The sequence below is a fragment of the Equus przewalskii genome, chromosome 1 (genome assembly GCF_037783145.1).
Source record: "Equus przewalskii isolate Varuska chromosome 1, EquPr2, whole genome shotgun sequence".
NCBI lineage: Eukaryota > Metazoa > Chordata > Mammalia > Perissodactyla > Equidae > Equus > Equus przewalskii.
In genome coordinates, this window is record NC_091831.1 from 94333673 (window position 1) to 94355992 (window position 22320).

Here is a 22320-nt window from a genome sequence, read left to right on the forward strand (position 1 = left end):
GTGACATTATGGAAGGCTGCTTGGGGCTCAGACCAAGGATGAGTTTTAAAACTAGGGGGATTTTCCAGTAGTGGGAACAGGGAGCTCCCTGCCCCTGGAATCCTGGAGGGAAAATATTCTAAATAATCACACACACCTCACCATCCCTCTTCCCGCCTCCCCCCACCGCTGTGGAATACCAAAGCAGAGACTGAAGCTACAAGTCGACGGGCTGCAGAGGGATTTCTTGCTGTACAGAGAGTTAGATAATACGAGTCCGCTCCACCCAGATCCTCCTGATTCTGTATTTGGAGTAACTGCCAACATTTACTGTGCATTTACATTTACTGAGAGTTGGGCAATGAGCTGAGCACCTCATCCTCACTGAAGCCATGAGCCTGTCCTCTGTTATCCCCACTTCTCAGAGGAGGAAACTGAATCACGGAGGAGTGAAGTCACTTCTCACAGCTAGAAGGTGCTGGAGCTAGGATTTCACAGTGGGTGTCTGGTTCCCAAGCAGGCGCCTATCACTGCTCCATTCTGCTTAGAGGGCAGGTTAGCCTGTCTTGTCCTCTTCCCACTCAGCCTTAACCAGTGACATTTCCCACCTGGCCCCACTCACTGTGGAGCTGACAACTACCACGCCAGGCCCCGCTGGGTTGGAGGAGAGGTTGAAAGCCCTGGATCCGCCACAGCTGCCATTGCCTCCCCAAACACATTGAAAATGTCCCTCCCTCTCTTGCGTGTCTCCCTTGCAAGTATAAGGTGTGCTTTCTCAGACCCCCTGCGATGAGGGAGAGGGCAGGGCAGAGGGGATGGGGCTGGCCCAGATCCCACTCCCACAGCCCGGCTTCCACATGGCTGAGCAGGAACCCGGGAGCGGACGCACACAAAGGAGGGCTTTGAGGTGGCTCCAGCCAAGCCCAGGCCAGTCCCCTCTCCCCCCTGCTGCTTCGCTAGCCCCAATCTGGGCCTCCCTGTGAGCCCGATTTAACAGGAAACTGTGGGCCGTGAGAAGTTCCTTGTGACACACTAATCCCAGGCTGCTGACTGGACCACACCCCCAGTGGAGGCAACCTCCCCGCTCTGGCTCCCCAAGGACGCAGGCACCAGGTGGCCCCAAGGAGGAGCTGCCGACCTAGCAGGTAAGTCAGTAGCAGGGGCCTGACTGGGCCAGGGAGCCCAGGACTGGGGTGAGGACCGGGGCGGGTGGGGGTAGAGACCACATCCCAGGCTGCCTGTGAAACAAATCTTACCTGGCCATTCTCCGGGCTGAGCCAGACCAACCTGATGGCAGATTTAGCAAATAAAAATACAGGACACCCAGTTAAATGGGAATTTCAGATGAACAACAAATACTTTTTTAGTATAAAGATATCCCAGATATTGGAAGGAACATACTTCAAAAGTATTTGTTGGGGCTGGCCCCGTGGCCAAGTGGTTAAGTTCTCGCGCTCCGCTTCAGCGGCCCAGGGTTTCACCGGTTCGGATCCTGGGCACGGACATGGCACCGCTTATCAGGCCACGCTGAGGCAGCGTCCCACGTAGCACAACCAGAGGTGCTCACAACTAGAATCTACAACTATGTATTAGGGGGCTTTGGGGAGAAGAAGAGGGGAAAAAAAAAAAAAGATTAGCTCGGGTGCCAATCTTTAAAAAAAAAAAGTATTTGTTGTTCATCTGAAATTCACATGTAATTGGGCATTCTGTATTTTATCTGGCAGTCCTAGAAAACACTCAATGTGGAGTGGGAATGGGTGTTCTTTCATTGCATACAGGTCATAAATCAGTATTTTAAAAAACCAAAGTTAACAGATTGGGCGTATTTAAAAAGGAGTTGCTGTAGTGACTTTAACCTTCCACGTCTAAGATCTAGGATCTTGTCCTCATGATTTGCTTCACTGGCTAGGGGGTGTCCAGCCACTGCCTCTCCTGTCCGAGCTCCTCCGGGCAGGTCTAGCAGCTTCTCCATTCCTGTCCCAGCAAAACCCGAAGGAGAGCACAGCAGCATTTCAGTCTGTCCATCTCTACGTCTGCATATTGGGAAGTCTACCAGTCAGAGAGATGGCTCAGATTTGGTTCCTGTTGCTGGGTTACAGCCTCCAGACCTTCCCTGCCCTGGCTGGGGTGGTGGAGTGGGAGAGGCAGGAAATGGGAGATCCTCAGATATTCTCCAGGATCCTCCAAGTCCCTCTGTGCAAGTTGGGGTAGTGATCAGTAGAATGCTAAGAAAGAGAAAGGAAACTATGTTTTGGAGCAAAACACTGTGCTATGTACCTTACAGAAATCATACGATCTTCATTACAACTCTAGTCGGCAGGCACGATTATTATCCTCAATTTGCAGATGAGGAAACAGAGGCTCAGAAAGGTTAAATAACATGCCTAAGGTCACAGAGGTGGTAAATGCAAACCCAGGTCTCTCTGATGCTAAAGGCTTTTCCGGGACACCAGCTATCCTAGGGAGTTTGCCTGGAGAAGTCCTGGCTCTTGGTGTCAAAGCAGACTTGGCTTCAAACCCTACCCCTGCCACTTACCAACAGTGAATAGTGACAGAACTGACCACTGGGAACCTGGTCAGCGGCAGGCACAGGGTGGGGATGGGTCCTTGAAGGCACTGGGGATGTTTAGGTAGGAGAGGAGAAAACCTGGAAACAGGACAGCTGTCTCCCAGAATACTCAGTGGTGAGCAGGTTGTCATGTGGGCAATGGATGAGATTCATTCTGGTGGCCAAGCATGGCCAAGCACTGCTTCTGTGTACGTTATTTAATTAAATCTTCATAACCCTCCCATCTCCCTTTCACAGGGGACAATCACATCTCAGAACCCAGGTCTGACTTTTGCCACAACAGGCTGCCTCTTGGTGCTGAAAGTCACAGCTTGGGCTTGAGTCCTGATCCCTGGCTATTTCTGGCTGTGTGACCTTGGACGAGTCATTTATTCTCCCGGGCCTGTTTTCTCCTATGTAAAATGGGAATAATAATGCCAGCCCCGGCTCTGAGATATCGATTTGAAAATACTTAGTGTGTCACAAAGCACAGCACACACACCCCGTATGATGCTTATGTAACTAGTGATCACCCCTCCTGGGAACAAATGGACTGGGAAGGGCCCATCCAATAGGCTGGGAAGTTTCTGAGGTCCCCCTTTGGGCTGGAGAAGGGGGGCCACAAACGGGAGGAGGCACTGCCTTATCCTGCTGTGACCATGTAACAGATTGGAGGCCAACATGAGTTTTTTCCTGGCTGGACCAACTCGTCTTAAGAATTGCGGTTTGAGGTCTTGTTGCGTGTATTCCTTCTCGCGGAGGGTTTGCCAAAGCGTCGCCCAAGAGGCATCTTCAGAGCCACCTGGGGTGCTGCTTTAAAGTGCAGATTCCTGAGCCCCCATCAGACCTCCTGAATCAGGATCACAGGCTGCAGGGCCAGGCACCTGCATTTCTAACAAACGCCCTCGGTGATTCTGCTGCACAGGACGGTCTGAGATCCGTGGTTCTGAGACAGCATCAGAACAGTCCCTCCATACCACTGCAGCCCCGACTTCTTCTCCTAGGGAGGAGGGGCCTGGAGGGACCAGGACGCAGGAAGCAGGCCCTTCTTTCTCCGAGGACTCCGAGTCGTCCAGAGGCAGCATGTCAGAGGGGGTGAGTACCCCTTGCCCTGGGCTCCCCTCCATCCGCCTTCCCTCCTACCCTCTCTCCCTCCCTGTTTCTCCATCATCTGGGCTGCCCAGGGAGATGGGTTCTCACTCCTACAGTCTCTCTGTGGCTCCTGACACACCCAGAGGGAGGAGGCTTACCAGGAGCTTGGGCAGAAGCACTAATCAAGGGTCTGAGCAGCCCCTTTCCAGTGGCTCGCTTGGGCTGAAGGGGGCCTCGTCCTGCTTTTCCCTGACTCCTCTCTGCCTAGGCGGGCACATTCCGCATGGTCCCCGAAGAGGAACAGGAGCTCCGTGCCCAGCTGGAGCGGCTAACAACCAAGGACCACGGGCCTGTCTTTGGCCGGTGCAGCCAGCTACCCCGCCATACCTTGCAGAAGGTGAGGAGCCCCAGGGTGCCGGGAGGGGCAGGCCAGGGAGGCAACAGGGGGGAATGTCAATAGCATCCTCCCTCCTGTACACAGAGTCCCGCCCCAGCTCTCCAGGTCATCCTGGACCTAATGGATTGGCCGGTTCTAGGAGCCATCCTAGAGGTCAGGGCCATGGTAGCAGCTGGGCTGACCAGACATCCAAACCAGCCTAATCCAAAACTACAGCACCAACATGGTTCCGTGAAACCAGTGCCAAGACCCAGGGCCTCTGGACCAGGGGACCAGGGATCATCCTAGACTCACATGTGAGGAACAGTGGTTTGCAAGAAGCCCTGGAGAACGGGGCTCCAACTGCTGCCCCCACTAGATAGGCAAGAGGCCTGAGTTCTAGAATCAGACCTACTTCCAATTTGCTGTGTGACCTTGAGCAAACTGCTTTCCCTCTCTGGGTGTTGCATTTTGTACCTATGAAAGAAGGTTGTTGGACCAGCTCAGAGATTATCAGACTGTGCTCTGCAGAGGTTGGCAGAGCTGTCTTAGGACTGAGCTGAGCCTGAGCTCCTGGCTTCTGTCTTTGCTTCCCTGGGCGTCTCAGTGGAAAGATGCTCTGAGCTTCCTCAGACCTGACTCCCCAGCCCATGCCTTCCCCCATCATGCTGTCCAAAGAGAGGGCTACCTGAGACATCCTGGGGCTTCCCCAGGCCGGCCAAGGGGAGGAGGTGCGGCTCTGGGGCAAGGGTAGGCTGCCATCTGCTGGCTATCTTTGTTTTTGAAAAGACTGGAATTAAGCCTAGGAGGCAGCAGAGGAAAACGATTAAGAGTCCAGCCTGAGCAGGAGTCGTAGCTCCACCTCTTTCTGTCTGGGTGACCTCGGACAAGAATATCTTCCCCTCTCTGAGCTTCGGTGTGCTCATCCTGAGAAATGGGGACAAGAATACCAACCTTGCTGTGACGGGTTGTGGCAAAGATGTGAAAACATAATTCCCTTAAAGGACTTAGCAGGGTGCTAAGGAAGGGCTCCGGCGGGTGTAGGCTGTCACGATTAGAAACATTTAGACCTCTGCCTGTCTCCTGCAAACAAACCCAGGATGAGCGGTTTGACCTGATTCTCTTCAGAGGCAGTAGTTGGCAGTTGGAGGCGCCGCCCCTCCAGATGCTGCCCTTGTGGGCGGTCAGAGGGGTGCTGGCCCTGCGGCAGGCCCCTCGCCCGCCCTGCAGCCGGCCTGGCCTTGGTGGGAGACTCACCGGTGCGTCTTGCTCCGCGCCAGCTCGTGACTTCGCGCCTCCACTACCCCCTTGTTTCAGGCCAAGGACGAGCTGAATGAGACGGAGGAGACCCGGGAGGAGGTGGTGCGAGAGCTGCAGGAGCTGGTGCAGGCGCAGGCGGCCTCTGGGCAGGAGCTGGCCCGCGCGGTGGCCGAGAGGGTGCAGGGATGGGACAGCGCCTTCTTCCTGCGCTTCATCCGCGCGCGGAAGTTCCACGTGGGGCGCGCCTACGAGCTGCTCAAGGGTGAGGCCTGCGTTGGGGGGCCGGCCCTAGGAAGGCTGGGGCGGGGGGGGGGGGGGGGGGGGGGGTCATGCGGATGGCCTTGACCTTCATCCAAGCAGTGAGGAGACCCACCCCTCCACTTCCCTCCCCTGCCTGCCCTGCGCAGTGCCTCTCACTGAGCTGAGCCTCCTTACCCTTATCTGTACAGCGCTGTGTGAGCTAAAGAGCCTCCAACATCATCCCTGTCAGTTCTGACAGTGAATGAAGGAGCCTGGCAGAATCAGGTTCCTAGAGATTCGGCTCCTCTCTCCTCTCTCTCAGTCTTGCGATGTAATGAGTAGAGCTGAGTCACCCAAACTGGGTGCCCGAGGAGAGGAGGATCCCCGTCCCCCACCCCCAGAGCCCCGGCTCTGGCTCTGCAGTGCTGCAGGGAAGGTGGGTATGAGCCTGACTCCTTGCAGGGACCTAAACCTCTGCAAAGTGGAATTGAAGATGGCGCCAGCCCTGGGAAGGAGCCCCGGGGACGGAACTGCCCTGGCCCTGCTGGCTGAGGGAAGACGAGTTTCCTAAGGAAATCCCGAGCGTGGTGCTGGTGCAGGGAGGGGTGTCTGCGCCGACCCTCTGCAGGCTGATGGTTGTCCTCTTCTTCCTTCATCTTTCCTTCCCCAAATGTCAGTTCACTGCCGGGCTGTGCCAACCACCGCTTTAGGCCAAAGGGTGCAGCAGGGAACAAAGCAGACAAAACCACCTGTTCTTGTGGACCTTACATTCTAACGGTGGAAGTAATAAACCACATAAATAAAATAAATGTGTACAGACTGTTCGATAGTAAGAAGGGAGAATGAGAAAAATAAAGCAGGCAGATGTAAAGGATTGAGGGGTTGAAGTATTAGGTAAAAGTGGCCGGGGTGGCCCCATTGCAAAGGGAGCTTTTGAAGAAAAACCCAAAAGAAATGAGGTTTCTGGGGAAGAGCAGTCGGCAGAGGGAGCAGAAGGACGAAGGCTGGGCTGGGAGTGTGCTGGGGTGTCGCAGAGCAGCGAGAGGGGGTCGGTGGCATTCCTGATGCTCCTGGAACACCTCCTCTGGGCCTGGCCCCTCCGGCTTGGTGGTGGAGACCACCACAGGGAGGGGGACCCTAATCAGGACCAGTGAAGTGGAGTGCGGCTGGAACTTGGAGGGGTGTCTGTGGCCTGCCTGGGGTTTGGGTTTTATTTTGGAGTTTTCTCCCCCCTTCACTCAGCTAACCCTGTGCCCAACTGAAAAACCTGTGCCTCTGCCCATGGGAAGGAGAAAATCGGTAATAATTGTCCTCGGATTTAGGATTACGCCTCATGTTTGTACGGTTTACAAATGACGTTCATACCTAGCATCTTGTTAATTCCTGCAAAAATTTGGTAAGATAAGCCAATATTATCCTCCCATTTTTTGGAGAGGAAACATGGGGCTCAGAAAGGTTGAGTATCCTGCTTGGTCACACACAGGACGCATGTGGAGGAACCAGGTCTCTGGACTCCCACCGTGTGCCACTCCAGGATGGGCGGGCTTCCTGAGGGGGCTCCTCTGCTCTCCCTCCCCCAGGTTACGTGAATTTCCGGCTTCAGTACCCTGAGCTCTTCAACAGCCTGTCCTTGGAGGCTGTCCGCTGCACCATCGAGGCTGGCTACCCTGGTGTCCTGTCCAGTCGGGACAGGTATGGCCGAGTGGTCATGCTCTTCAACATTGAGAACTGGGACTGTGAAGAAATCACCTTCGATGAGGTCAGTGGGGGCTCGCCTGGCTCCCTCCCACCCTCTGGGCTGGATTCCCTCCCACAATCTTGGCCTCTCTTGGACCCTCATTCCTGGCTCCCCAGGAGGTGAAGTCCGTGGAGGAGGGGAGAGGCAGGCAGCCAGTGCCACCAAGCCCTTTTTGGGGGGCGTGTGGAATTCCTAGGATGTGCCAGGGCAGCTGGAAACCCAGCAGCTTTGCAGGCAGAGCTCACTGGCCAGTACATGGCTGCCCCCTGGTGTCCCTGCCAAGTGGGAGTGACAGCTGTAGGCCGTGAGCTAGGGTCAGCCCTTCCCACTGCTGAAAGCTGAGAGCACACAGAGAACAGGGGTTAGTGGCCTGTGGGTAGGAGAGACTCGAGAAAGCACAGGTTCCAACCTGATTAGCAGCCTGAGGTCTCTGCATTTATAAGTATGCGATTTCGCTTGTCAAGCCCTTGAGAGAGCTGCCCTAAGCGGGGCAGTCAGGGTTTGTGTTGGGAGAACTTTGGCGTGTGCCACGAAGCCTTCAAGGAAAATAGTGCAAACTCATTTTAGAAAATGCTATCTAGTTGTCCCGACACCATTTGTTAAAAAGTCTTTCTTCCCAATGACTTGAGATTCTGTCTTTATCACATTCTGTATTTTCATGTGTGCTTGGGTCTATTTCTGGACTTTCTGTTCTGTGCCAGGGGTCTCCGTCTATGCATGCTGCAGTACCACACTGTTTTAATTATAGAGATTGTATAGAATGTTTGATACCTGTTAGGGTTGGTTCTGTCCTTATTCCTCCTCTTTTTCAGGACTTTCCTAGCTATTCTTATATGTTTATTTTCCCCTATGAACTTAGAATTAACTTGTCTAGCCCCAGGAGAAAGCTTAGGTGTGTTTTTGTTGGGATAACATTAAATATAAATAACATCCTCAAGGAGAATTAGCATCTTCATGAATGCAGCATCTTTGGCCAGTTGTACTGTCCACAAGGGACGCCTTCTCTTTCACAAGCCTACGTCTGAGTTTTCAGGAGCGTTTTAAAGTTCTCCACATAAACCTTATGAACATTTCTCATTGTTTGTCTTAAGTATTTATTTTACTGTAGTTGCTATAAATGAGGCTTTCTCTGCCATTATATCTTCTAATTGGTTATTGTTTGTGTATATGAAGATTATTGTTTTTGTATGTTAATTTTATATCCTGGTACTTTACTGAGTTCTTTTCTTATTTATATAATTGATTCTCTTGGATTTTCCAAGAATACTATCCTAATATTGTAAATAGAGGAAATTGTTTTTCTTTTCCTTTTCTATTGCTTATGCCACTGATTTTTTTTAACTTGATTGCATTGGCTAATACTTCCAACACAGAGTTAAATGGTGGTGGAGACAGTCAACATCCTTATCTTGTTCCTGCTCTTATCAGGGATGCCTAGAGTGTTTTCCACTAAATAAGATACTGGCTTTAGGACTGAAGCATATATGTGTGTGTGTGAATGTATAGACACATTCAGGAAGAGACAAAAATATTTTTCTTATGACATAAGTGATACCTGCTCTTTAGAAAATGCAAAAAATCACAAACGTAAAGTCATCCACCGTTCTTCCATCTAGAGATTTCTACCATTGACATCCTTCCAATTGATTTTTTCTAGAAACACACACATGCACACTTACGCATATTTTTCTCATATAAAAATGGATCATACTCTACAATAATATATCATGAATGAACATTTTCCTGTATCATTAGTCTTATGTATTATTTTTAACTGTTCCAGAATATTCCATGGCATGAATGTATCATAATTTCACTGGCCACTTATTGTTGGGCATTTAGGTTGTTTGCAATGTGTTTACTATTATAAGGGCACAGGGACAAACCTTCTGGCATCTAACCATAGATATGATATTCAAGGTTATTTTCTTGGGATACACTCATGGAAGTGGAATATCCCACCTCGAAGCCTGTGACAAGCCACCTCCAGTAAAGGATGTAGCAGGTTGCTCTCCTCTCGGGACCTTGAGCCTTACTGTCTTTGTGGGACAGATCTTACAGCCTGTTCACCTTGTGCCCAAGATCTTGCAGGCATATTGTTTCATCCTGGAGAAGCTACTGGAGAACGAGGAGACTCAGATTAACGGCTTCTGCATCATCGAGAACTTCAAGGGCTTTACCATGCAGCAGGCCGCCGGCCTCCGGGCTTCCGATCTCAGGAAGATGGTGGACATGCTCCAGGTGAGGCCTCGGAAGCTGTCTTGCAGGAGCCTCTCACATGTTGGGTAGCTGGGCCCGGTTTCCTGGTTTTATGGTGCTGGCAGGGACCTGAGAAGATGACCACCTAGACATCTATCCCACAGAAATAACCATAAAGAGCGATGACAACCACAGACACTTGCAGGGTGATCAATGGTGTGTCAAGTGTTCACATCCATGAATTCATTTCCCCCGTGAGAGCGTTCTCTCGCTGCTTCCCTGCTTCATTTTACAAACCTGGAAAGCCAGGCTGAGATTCGACTGACTTCTCAAGTTCATGAAACTCTAAAATGGCACAGGCCAGACTTGAACCTACGCTCTCTGATCTGGAATCACATTCTCTGTCGGCCTATGACACACTGCCTCTCTTTGAATGTGAATTTATCCTGAGAAACGGATGTCACTAACGCCCCTGACCACTCCCTCCTGGATATACTGATGTGTCGTTAGTCCGTTCTTAGAGCTAACTTTAAATCTACTTATGTGCGTCTGGGAAAGGAAGTGGGGGTCGTGGGAGGGTTTGGAGGACCATGAGGCATGACAGTGGGTCCCTGTGGTCTATAATAGTTTGCAGTCTACTCAGCAGGCAAGTGGGTTTGAAAGAACTCAGTCACCTAAGCAGCAAGCGAGGTGACCCTTCCATTTCTTTACCTACCTAATTGCCAGGTTTTATGCATCTGCAGGGAGAAGGTTGGGCCGTGTGGCTTCTGGGCCTCCCTCCAGCAGTTTGGAGCCTCAGTGCAGCCAGGGTGCCCCAGGTGCTGGCCCAGGGATGGAACCTTCAGTGGGCTGTCCTCTGGGGCAGCCGTGTGATGAGACAAGTCTGTCCTTGCGGCATGGGGAGAGGCAGTGGGAGCGTGAGTGGCAGCCTCTGAGGCCATGGGGGCTGTGTGGCGGGGTGCTCTCTGTCACTGCAGGATTCCTTCCCGGCCCGGTTCAAAGCCATCCACTTCATCCACCAGCCATGGTACTTCACCACGACCTACAACATGGTCAAGCCCTTCTTGAAGAGCAAGCTGCTCCAGAGGGTGAGTGCGGGGCCGCGCAGGGAAGGTGCTCAGTGAGCGAGGTGAGTGGGTGAGTGAGCGAGTGAGTGGGGGCTGTAGCGGGAAGGGTTCATGAGACAAGACGGGGTAGTGTGGGGAGAAGGGGACCCCACCTGAGCCCTCCCCAGACTCTGTTCCATGGTCCTGATTTGAGTGGATTCCGCAGACAGCACAACATGGAGGACTATGGAGAAGGACGTGACTGGGCAGAGACAACATACTGTGCCTTTGTCCTCCCCTCCCCTTCCTCCCCTCCAACCCTTATCCTAGGGCACCCCCTGCTCAGCTCTGTCTCCTCTGCTTCCTTGCAGGTCTACGTCCACGGAGATGACCTCTCCGGCTTCTTCCAGGAGATCGACGAGGACATCCTGCCAGCCGACTTTGGAGGCACCCTGCCTAAGTACGATGGCAAGATCGTCGCCGAACAGCTCTTTGGCCCCCGGGCCCAAGCCGAGAATACAGCCTTCTGAGGACGTCTCCTGCTGTCAGCCCTGTAGTTAGGATCCCTGGGCCTCTCCTTAGCTGTCCTGGACCCAGAAGGCTGGGCAAAGGGCTGCCTGGAGTGACTGATGCTCCTGAACCTCCCTAAGCTTGGGTGAGCTCAGGTGTCACCCTCCACCCAAGTTGGGGTGCAATAAAACAGGGGGAATTCCCTTGAATGAGAAGAATTGGGGGCAGTTATATTCCTACTGCTTCTGAAGCTTTAGGACTGTGTCTTGTGTGGGGTTGAGTTTCCAAGACTCTAATTAAGCTTCTCAATGATTTCTTTCCTTTGTAACAGTTTTGCTACTTAGGGTCTGTGAAAACGGATAGGGAGGCTGGTTTAAAAGTCTCCTCCCTGGCCAAAAAAATACAATAAAAGGATAAAAGGGGTGGGGGGCGGGATAAGGGCAAATGATCTGGCAAGCCCAGTAATCTTGGCGGATGGTAGGCAGGGGAGGGGTGTTCCATGAAGTCCAGAGTGGAAGCAGCCTTGAAGAGGCTCCATTTTGCGGTGGCCTGGTCCCCGAGTCGGGTGCAATCTGATGTGTGCATGTGTAGTGATGGTCAGGAGCTTAGACCTCCTTCCAGGTGGCAGTTGTGTCCCCCTCTGTCTGTCTGTAGGGTCTCTCCTCCAGACCCCTGGCCTCAACGACCATTTTCCTTAGATATACAGATGCTGTCTTCTCTGAGCACTCTCAGTCCTCAATTATGCACTGCAAGCTTTCTTTGTCTTCCGTCTCAGGAACTTTACAGTCATGAACTTCTACTTTCCAGCTCTGCATATTTTGATGAATGCAAATGCTTTCCTCGGGTGTTTGGTGATTTTTGAACATGTGCTCATTTTTGTTAGAGGCTTTGGTTTGCTGGGCGTGCTGCTCCCTCTTGGGGAAGGGCTGGCTTCTTCTGGGCGTGGGGCTCCCAGGCATTGACAGATACTTCTCCCAAGACCCCACCCTGACTTTCCCACCTAGAGGCAGATGCTTCTTCCTGTTGTCTGGCTAGGGGTGGTGGGTGAGGGTCGACTGGCCTGGCTGCTCCCACTGAGGTACTCCAGTAATCATCCCAAGACTTCTCTACCCTTGCCTGGGGGTCAGCCCCTTCCTTGTGGCCATGGAGCACCCTTGGTGCTGCACCCACCTTGTGGGGCAGGACCGTCAGCTGCTTCCTGGGCTGTGGGTTCAATCCAGTCCCATCTGCCTTCACTCCTTCAGGAACTTCTTGATCCACAGAGAGCCCTCTTGCTTGTTTTCCAGCGTGGCTATGTACATGTACATGTCTACGTGAATGTACATATGTATATGCATTTATTTCTTACATCCTTTCTTTCATTGCTAGGGTTTGCAATGTATGCTCGTCACCCAAGCAAATACCCTGTTTATCATGTTCAGTCAACAATCCATGGTCATAAATGACATTGACATAGGACCTCTGAGCTGGAGGAGGAATCACAGCACATTATTGTGGGCGGAAGGGTGGGAGGCTGACCAGCGAGAATTTTCCCCAAACGCTTCTTCAAACCCTTTCAAAGTTGAGCTCCCCTTTTCCAAATCAAATCTCACATGGAACTCTAGTGTTTAAGCCTGAAAAGAGTGAAGCTGCTCTGGTTGAAGGGGGCTCAGCAGCCTCACCCCGAGGCATCTCTCGGAAGATCTACAGCTGAGAAGGTATTTCCAGTACAAGGGCGTGAGCACATCTGTCCAATGGTGCTGAGAGGTCAAGTGATAAGAGAATGGAGATTTGCATTTGCCAAATGAGGGGCCCTGGTGACCCCAGAGTACAGGTGTTGGTAGAGTGGGGACAAGGATGCGGCTGAGTTAAAGAAATGAAAGGAATAAGCATTTTTTTAAGCTTTCAAGGTATACTTTTAGTTGGTTTTCAAACGAATCGTGCCCCAAATCTGAGGGAAACAGTGGCTGATCCCTCTTGGTTGACTCCCATCTTCCCCTGGCCCCAGATTGCCGGGACCCCTCCTGGACCAGCCTGGGTCCACCCTCTGATTTGTGGGGGCTCTCATTTATCAGTGAGATCAGGATGTGGAGAAAACTTCAGGCCGATGCTGACCAGGGGCTCTTCAGGCAGCTTGGCTCTTAGTCAAATCCAAATGGGATGCTGGGGTCCCCCCTAAAGTCAGCAGGGCTAGGGCCTTGGCTTAGGGTCTGGGTTTGACACAAAAGCCCAGGGGCTTTCTGAGGAGGAAGCTGCAGGGTTGGGACCCCTGAGTGGGCTCTGACTATGGGCTAGCAGCGCCCCCTGCTGGCCTTGCCCTGGTGCTGCCCCTCCATGCACAGAGACCCCTGAGCCAGAACTTGCCCAGGCCCCCTGGTGCCGCCTTTGGGAGAACATGTCTGAGGACCATCAATGTTATAGTCTGATGTGCTCAGCCTCACAAAATGCCAGCTGCCTACGTGCTGGATTCCTAAAGGGGCCACCACCCCCACATTAATGAGAGGGAGGAAGAGGGCCAATAAAATACTCTTTTGAAAGCCACCGAATGTGGGAAAGGGGACAACAAAACATGAATTTTATGACAACTGTTTGCTGTCCCGAACAGCTTCCTTTCTGGAAACATCTGGGATGAGGCAGGGATTCTGCTCCATAAAAGTAATTTGAACAGAGCATGATACGTTTCTGCCATCCTCATGTGGACCTGCGGGCAATGCTGTCTGTTAGCAGATGGAGGCAATTTGTTAAGGTGTGGATGGGCGTCTCGGTGGGGAAATGGGCCACTAGCTTCACGGAGCCTCTGAGCAAGATTGGCCACTGCTCAGAGCCTCTGGCCACTGCTCAGAGCCTCGAATTCACCCAAGGGATGTGGAGGAGCCGGATTTGCCAATGCTGCCTGGTTGCCTGGCAAAGTCTACATGGAAGAGGGATGCGCTGGTCTTAAGCCAGCCAGGAAAAGAGCTGAAGAGTCGCTTAAGGGGCAAATTGGACCATGTTTTATCTCACTTTCTGTGGCAGGCGCGGCTCTGGTGTTGAGGAAACTCGGCAGTGCTGGGTCTGGATGCTCACAGGATCCCCAGGAGCCTCAGTACTCACTGTGGTCCAGGGAGCTTGCCAGCGAAGCATTTTAATAGGATTCCCTGGAGACTGCACAGTAAAGCAGTGATTTGCAACCTCCCTGCTCCCTGGGGAGCTTTAAAACTACTGAGGCCTTGACCCCAACCCCAGACAGTCTGATGTCCTTGGGCTGCGTGTGGTTTGGGCATCAGGATCTTTCCAAGGTCTCCAGGTGGCTCAAAGGTGCACTGCCCTAAATCTTGTGTGTTGACATATGGAGGCGAGGATATGGAGGAACCCACTTTAGCAAGTTTTAATAATCCAAGGATTTAAAGGCAGACTCTGCACTTGGCTCTTCCTGAGCAGAGAGGACAGAGAAGCAGGACTGCAAAAGCCCATTTGGGAAGGCAGCAGGTGCCTGGCTATCTGGTCCAGAATTACAGCAATTTCCTCCCTGGGGGCTGTGCCCAGCAGTAGCCCTGCCATCAGGCGGAAATGTATAGGTCTCATCCCTTGATTTCTCAAGGTGGCTATATTACGGAAGGAAGAGATCAGGATCAGAGTTTGATGATGCACACGTGTGGCTGGTCAGCACTTCCAAGCCCAGGGATGTTTCTGAAAACTATACCCAGGCCCATCTCTGCTTTCCCCGTGGGCCCGGCAGTTAGACATCCCCGGCTGGAGCTGCACCACCACACACTCTTTTCTTCTGGTTTCTACACTGTCCCAGAAGGTGATTTATGAGCGGGAACCAAACAGACAATGCCCAAACCGCTGCCCAAAATAACACTAGCACGTTGAAAAATATTATTTTATTTGATCCTCTCAATATCCAGACATAGGCATTCTTAGAATTATTCCCATCATACAGGAGAAAAACAAAAACAAACAAAAACCTGAGGTTAACTCCTGCTCAGGGTCAGAGCTAGGAAGTGGCTAGGATGGGACTCTAACCCAGCAACTCTGGCTCCAAATCCCTTTAGTTCTGTTACAACTTGTACTTTGCATCAAAAGTTTATTCGGGGAGGTGTAGATAGGAGGGGCAAAAAAACAATGAAATCAGAACTTCATTTATTCCAGGTCAGTTTCACTAACCATCATCAGATAAAGGCGGAAACAACTAGGAGGAAACCAAACAGTCTTCAGTAGAGATGGTGGTGTAATTCCAAATGGGGTAGACAGCATGAATCAAAATGAAGTTCTGGGTGGCACACAGCCACAGGAGAGAGGGGTTTAACTTATCCCCTCTTTGGGGAGGGGTTCAGCCATTCAAAGCCAAACTGCCCATAACGTCTTCCTAACCACCCAGGTCCACGGCTGGCACATTCACCTAACCTCTCCTAAGGGGGCATCCCAAGAAAGAAACGAGGAGGGAGGCTGTCGTACATATGGAGGGCCATCCACTTTGGGGTTTGATGCGCGCCATGGGAAAGTACTCCCTATCGGGCTAGAGCCAAGGGGGCTGTTGATGAAAGGTATAATACAAAATATATTGGCACCATCTGCACAGCCAGTGATTATAGGTAAATGTGACCCAGCACAGATCTCTAGAGTTGCCTTAGGAGAGGCACAGCTGGTGGTCTTAAACCGCCATATTGGCAAGCTGCTGGCATTGACCTACCTAACACCCTGGGCCTGGAATCTCTTCCATCTGGTACTTTTCATAGGTAGTATTTTTTACAAGTTGGTTTTCATGGATCAAAATAGCCTGGCTATTTTGTGGGGCATAGGAAGTGGGGGGAAGCTTGCTTAGCAGAGGGATGCACTTTGAAATTTGATATTGGGCATTCTGAGGTCATGTAAATGCACATCCTCCAAAACCAACACTCCCCACCCCACCTAGCTTGTCAAAGGTTTTGCACAGCCAAGGAGGGAAGACAACTCTTGAGTGCAAGACTCTTCGGGCAGGGGAGCATGGACTGGTACAACTCTCCTGGCTGGACCAGTGCTTGGCCCTGGGAGACCCTTAGCTGGGATTCAGACAGATACAAAGGAGAAGAAAACACCTCCACCACTCAGTCAACCCAATATAATCTTAGTTTAGGTGATGTCCACCCAGTCTTTTCAAAGCACTGTTAGAAAAGCACAGAAATCATGCATGGGAACCACCACTTACCTCTCACCTTACATTGTCTCTCCATGGTTCACTTTACAGAGCAAGTGATTAAAATGCTGATATCTCACTTATCTCAGGCCTTGGCTTTCTTGCCTGGAGACCATGGGCTGTTCATTTCTTTGGTATTTGTTTGCAAGGCTGGGTTAAAAATCAATCGTGATGAGAACTTGGTGTTTTATCGATTTTCCTTCAAGCTCATGCTTTGGTGAACATACAGGAAGAATTCTTTTAGATGGAAAATCTCCACCATACAAAGGACACACAGCCAGCCAACATTTTTAGTCTTTTATTTTTTTTAAGTAAAGAAATTCCACTGAATCAAAGATAACAAAATTACAGGTTTTTTTGTAATGATCTTTGTTTACCACCACACACAATCAAAACAGAACCAAAAGTAATATGAGAACATAAAATGATCTAGGACACCACTGTTTAGTATAATTTCTTAATAAAGGTAAATATCCTCGTATTTAGAAAAAATTGCATTGCTAGTTGCGAATTTAAACGCCCCGGTGCTGAAGGGTTCTGTATTTCCCCCCAAAGCCCAGCAGCACGGAGGGTTTCAGAACACAAACTCAAAAATACATTATTTTCAGGGCAGCATTTTAAGTTTCAGAAAATCCAAATAAAACAAAACAAACGAAAATGAGGAATGTAAAAGTGATGGTTCTCAAAAACCAATCTGGAAGCAGATCTGCCAACGGGAGGATGTGGTGGGCCGGAGCCTAACCAGGGAAAGGGAAATGCAAACTGGCTCCCCACCCCGGCCCTGGCCCTGGTGTCGCTAAGGCAGCTGCAGTGGTGGGAGTCAGAAGCTCAGGTACAGTGAAGGCCTTCCTGAGGCCATGAGTGGGAGACCCAGGTCACCTGGAACTGGTGTGGAGCGGCGAGAAGGTTCCACATGGACTTGTCTTTTAGGAAAACTGAAGAGGCAAAACAAAAACCAAATAAAACCTAACTCCTACACCCAGGGACTTGGTGCACCCACATGAACAGCCTGAGAGGGGAGTGGCTGACGCCAGGACCAAGGGGGCCAGCAATTATTCTCGGTGACTGTTGGCTGCTCAACGTGGGTGGTCTGGAAGGAGCATGCCCAGCGAGATGAAGGGTGTTTCTGCAGGTGCTATAAGTGGACTGTCCCCAACTTACGGCAATAGTAGATTTCTTTGCTAATGCGGACTAGAAGGAACAGAAGGTAGGTTATAGATTTGATTACTAATTGACAGGAGTTGAGTTAAAAGGACTTAATCCACTGATTAGAAATTCACTTCAGCTTATTCATTAGAGATACATGAAAGCTTACCCATGCTAGGAAAAACAGTTCAGGAAACGGGAGGACTGACTCTTCCAAAAGGGGCAGCTGTCTACTGTCTGGGAGTCTGAGAATGGCTGCCGAGCCGGACTCTACTTCCAAGGGCCCCTTCGGGAGGGTGCCTGGGCCCCCGCATCTGGAGGCTGCGGTGGCAGCGACACAGGCAGAGGACGCAGCTCTGGTTTTGGTTAGCAATCCAGTGCTCACTGCCAGCAGCGGCCAGTCCCCCTTCCCTCCGCTTCAAATACAACTTGGCAGAAGCAATCCTCGTTTACGAAGAGGGGGCACTTCCCTCTGCTTAGATAACAGAGGGAGGAGAGACCCTTCCCTCAATTGCTTGCCCTCTAAAGGCCACGCAAGTCCCCTTTTCAGGGCTTTTTGAGGCATCCAATCTAAATGGCTTTGGACAACAGAGTGAGGCCAAGAAGGCAGGCGGGCATTCGGGGATGAGGCATTTGGCCAGTTCTGGATCACTCATATTGTCCAGGGGTGGGGGGCCTAACGTAACAAGGAGCGTACAGGCCACGTGCAGAAATTCTCTGGTTTTGCTCTGGCTTCGCTTCAAACTTCCAGAGCAGAAGAACTGGAAATCTAATGCCACAATATTGTTATAATACCAGGGCATATTCTGGAGGCAAGTTAAGGCTTTCTGGGCAAAGAAAAGGATTGCAGAGGATACTGGGAGATGCTGCAGAGAAATGCTTCTTAACCACTCTCCTGTGCTGCCTGAAGGACAAAGATGAGTTCAGTGATCTTTACTTCAGCTCTAGTTCAGAATCAATGCCACAGGGAAAGAAAAACCTCTCACATCTCGGACATCTGCTTGTCTGGCAAACATAAACAAGAACACATGTATTGTTTCCCAGGAGCTGGCAGAATGGACCACAAGTTACAAAGAGAGCTCTCATTCGGATGCCAGGCGTATCAGCTCAGCTACCCAGAAAGTTCAGCTTTAATGAGGACTGGAGCTTCCCAATGAAAGCCTGAGCGGGAAGGGTTTCTGCCCTGGGCATGCTCAGTGCTCTGCCTGAGGACACAGCGGGATGGCGACATTCGCCTTCTTCCAATGGTCAGCACCTGTCCCAGTCACAAGACCCCCACCTCGCAACAGCAAGGATATTGAGATGACAGTGGAGACTCTGAAGAGAGGCCGAAGACACAGGGCTTGGGGCAAGATCAAGGGTCTTCCCCAGCAAAGGCTTCCTGCAGAAGCTCCCTCTCTCCGAGTCCCTTCCCAGTATCCGTTTCCACTTGCAAGGGCTGTAGGAGGCAAGTGGGGATGTTCAGGCAGGTGACGGGTAACTAGATGGAGCGGTTTTAGAGATGGTCTAAGGTGAGGTAACTGGGACTTGGAGAGGTGGAGTGGAGACAGGACGAGAACCCAGGTCTCCTGGACTCTGGTTCCGTAACACCATGTCAAGAAAGGAATGCTCCTCTTTCAGGCATATTTCCACTCCTACACTTTGTCAGAGCATTCCCTGTAAGTGTAAGATGCTGCTCAGAGGCTAAAAGAATATCGTGACAACAAACAGCTTTCTGCTTTTATGCTGCTCTGGAATCACTGGTACAAACTCACAGCAGGAGACAAGAGGTTTTCTTCCAGTCTTTTCAACTCCGTTCTAACACAGATGAATCAAGGAGACCTGACACCATTTTCCAGATAATCCTAATTTGACTGGGATCAGTTACTCATCAGCGTCTTTCAAGCCTTTAGGACTCGGGGGGTACAACCAGGAGAAATGGGGGTGCTTTCCCTCCTTGGTTTTTAGCCTGTTATCCCTGCAATAGAACTGTCTACGTCTTATATCCTTAACCTGATTTAAAAATATAATATTCAAATGCTCTTTGAAAATTCAGCCTTGTTTTAACCCAAACAGAACCTTAATAGCAAGAAGAGCGCTCACGTTATCATCAGAAATGAAGGATTTTAGGAAGAGAAGCAAGTGAAGCTGGAGGAAGGAAAAAGCTGACCACATGTAAAGTGCTGTCCCCTTGTTTACTAGGCAAGTTTGCATCTCTGTGAATTCAATGCCTCTGTGCTCTCATTCAGGGACAGACAAGAATTTTCCTGTAAGACAGCCACAGTCACATTCTCATTTCCATGCTCGCGAGCCCGATGCTCGAACAAAGGGCTTCAGTCGATTTCATGTGAGCCAAAATGGAATGTCAGTGCCATTCAGAGGCACACACTGAAAAGATTTCAGCTGGGACCCGGCCCCCCCAGTCCTGTGGGGGACATTCTGGTTGGACGGCAACAAAGGCTACACCCCAAGCCGTGCCTCTCCTCCAGGGGGCCACCAGAACTGCCCTGCGACCAGGCTCCAAGGGCTTCTGGGTCCCCAGGCTCCCCGCCAGTGTGTGACCACAGGGCTGTCTTTTCTCCTCCTGAATGGAGCCGGTACCTGGCCACTGCTTTGTCAGGACAGGTCAAGAGATGCAGCCTGAGGCCAACGAAAGGAGCCTCTCGCTTCCTGGGATGGTGATCCAACCCCATGATGTTATTGCCTCATTTCCCTAATTTCACAGAAAGCCTTGAGGAATGAGGGTGTAGTAGGAAATATGACTACGAATCTCCCAGATTACAGCTGTGGTCGTTGGGCGGAGGGAAAAGCAACAGAGGAGAGGGACTCGCTTCCAAACTGAGGGGTGGATGATAAAGTGCCAACTTGTGCTAAAAGAACATGAAGAGGAAATGCAGTAGAAAAATAACAACTTGGGAGAAAAGTCACAATGATGAATTTGGGGTGTGTGAGAAATTAGAACAAAGCAAAGAGGAGACCATAAAAATCTCAATCTTTTGAGATAATGGCTGTTTTCGATGTTATTAGGAAGATCTGGTGATTGTCAGAAAACAACTTCTTCAGGTCACAGACATTACTGTCACAGTCATTTGGACCAATGCCCCAGCTACGTACCCCTGTGGGCATGAGGGTTTGCATCCGGGCCCTCAACTGGCTCCCTGGAACCCCTTAAACATCCACCTGGACCCACTACTTATATTCCCGTCTGTCCTGGAGCAAAGGAGATGAAGCAGGGACATTTTTTAAAAAGTATCCAGGCAATTTCACTCGTAGTTCTGTTTAGTTCTAGATAGCAACTGCTGATTTTTCAAAGTGCAGGGTTTTTACATATTCAAGTACCCCAAGAACGGAGAACCGGAGTACTCGGAACCGAGAGTGACATTTTCACTTGAGAAGACACACTTCAGAAAGATCTATCCAACAGACTACGAACACTGGCTACTAAATTAAAAATCTGGTTTCAAAATCACATGCTCTTCGGTTGGAGAGATCTTTCTCCAAACTCAGATCCCGCTTTTGAATTGTTCGGTATCAAAAGCCAACGTTAGAGAGACCTGGGTTAAAAAAATAAAATTGCAATTGAGTGCTTCAACAAAACAAAACGAAACAAAACACCCCTTTTTCTGAAATGAGGGACAGAAAAAAAGGCAAATGATGACATGTACATGCTTAGACTAGGAGAAGAGCTCCCAGGCTCCCCTAGAGGGATGTTCTCTCAAACCGCAGTAAACTGAGTTTGTCATTGAACTTGGGATCTGGTGGTATTTTGGCAATCTACCTGGTCCAAGTGCCCCATTTTACAGGTGAAGAAACTAAAGTTCAAGGGTCTTTTCCAGGGTCACATGGCCAGTGAGAAGCAGAGTCAGGCGTGGCCCAGGCCCCTTCTGAGACGTCACACTGGGATCACACAAGGGCAGCTGCTCAGGACAGCTCTTGTTGCTTCGGGGGTCCCTGGGAGCTCAGAGACACCTCTACCTAGGAATTTCAATAAAATGAGCTACCGAGAAGTTTCTAATTTAAAGGCCCCGAAGAACAGTGTTTCCCACATTTTCCCGGTGATGGGAATCACCTGGGGCACTTGTCAAACATAAAATCCCCAGACCCCTCCCCAGACCCACTGAAGCAGCTTTTCCAAGGGGAGGGGTCTCGGAGGCTAAATCTTTAACAAGTGCCCTAGGTAACTCCCATCACCAGCAAAGTGGGAAAAGCGTCTTAGAAGACAGTGAGGGAGACACTTGGCTTGTGACTGAGGGAATTTGCTTTGCCATGTAGAAGGCCGCACTCCAGCCTGGGAGGCCCAGGCCCTCAGGCTCCCAGCTGAACTGCATCTTCAGCAGTGGCCTAGACCGGTGAGCTCTTTTCAGGGTCTCAGTAGGGACACACACAGCCACCAGGGAATGATGTACATCCTTCACTGTTCTTGGGGAAAAGCCTTTTGATTGGCAAAGCGAAACTGCTGTTCAGACACATTTTTAATAGGGAAACTAGATGTAATTGGCTTAAAAGCAACCAGGTGGTGAAACTGGACAGGAGGGTGGGAACCCTGTCGCCTGTCACCATGGCTAACAACGCAATGGAGAAAACCAGTAAGTAAGCACAAAATAGCCTGGAGCTCTCAGGGACAGCCGCCTACTCCAGCACAGGTGTGCCTGGTGGGTGGTCCCCGTTGATGGTGTGAGGTCAGATCCAGGTCACTGGGGGAGAGGGGGGACCTGAAACAGCAGATGAAGGAGGTCGGTTCCAGGGGAGGGCAGCTGGAGTGCGGCAGAGTTCGGGGGGCCTCACTCCAGGTCGGCCTCCACCTGCTCGGTGTCGGAGCACTGAGACTTGTTACGTTCCCACTGGCAGATGGCGTCGGCGTACTCCACCACCAGCTTATCCATCCACGTCAGGGGCTCGGGGAACAGCACGGAACCCTCAAAGAAGCCCAGGTGGCCCCCATGCAGCGGCAGCACAAACATGACGTTCTCCCGTTTCTCTGCAGGTGAAAGGCAGCTGCGTGAGTCACTGTCCTTGGGTTAGCACAGGGCAGGAGGTGCCAAGTGAGCTGGCCACGCTGCTGCAGGCTTT

General features: G+C 50.9%; 2 protein-coding genes across 4 annotated transcripts in view; one reads left to right on the forward strand and one right to left on the reverse strand.

Annotated features, from left to right (window-relative positions):
• Positions 1-989: 989 nt before the first annotated feature.
• On the forward strand, positions 990-11293 carry RLBP1 (retinaldehyde binding protein 1). Of its 2 annotated transcripts, XM_070617942.1 has the most exons (8): positions 990-1124; positions 3532-3622; positions 3888-4016; positions 5313-5517; positions 7076-7254; positions 9316-9474; positions 10410-10520; positions 10850-11293. In XM_070617942.1, exons 2-8 carry the CDS (start codon positions 3611-3613, stop codon positions 11006-11008), a joined length of 954 nt encoding a protein of 317 aa, XP_070474043.1. In that variant the 5' UTR covers positions 990-1124; positions 3532-3610; the 3' UTR covers positions 11009-11293. The 2 variants fall into 2 exon arrangements, with proteins under 2 accessions (XP_070474043.1, XP_070474054.1); XM_070617953.1 differs by lacking the exon at positions 990-1124 and having other exon boundaries at positions 3055-3622.
• A 5115-nt stretch (positions 11294-16408) lies between these two features.
• ABHD2 (abhydrolase domain containing 2, acylglycerol lipase) overlaps positions 16409-22320 on the reverse strand; it is a 96312-nt gene continuing 90400 nt past the window's right edge. The window contains exons 11-12 of one of the 2 annotated variants that reach the window (XR_011539639.1): positions 21442-22228; positions 16409-21319 (exon numbers count right to left, since the gene is read on the reverse strand). Coding sequence is in view for 1 of the 2 variants with exons in the window: in XM_008525427.2 (XP_008523649.1) it covers positions 22032-22228 (197 nt within the window). In the remaining variant the exon portion in view is untranslated. Of the gene's footprint in view, positions 22229-22320 lie in introns of both variants that reach the window. The other variant, XM_008525427.2, reaches the window with a different exon arrangement.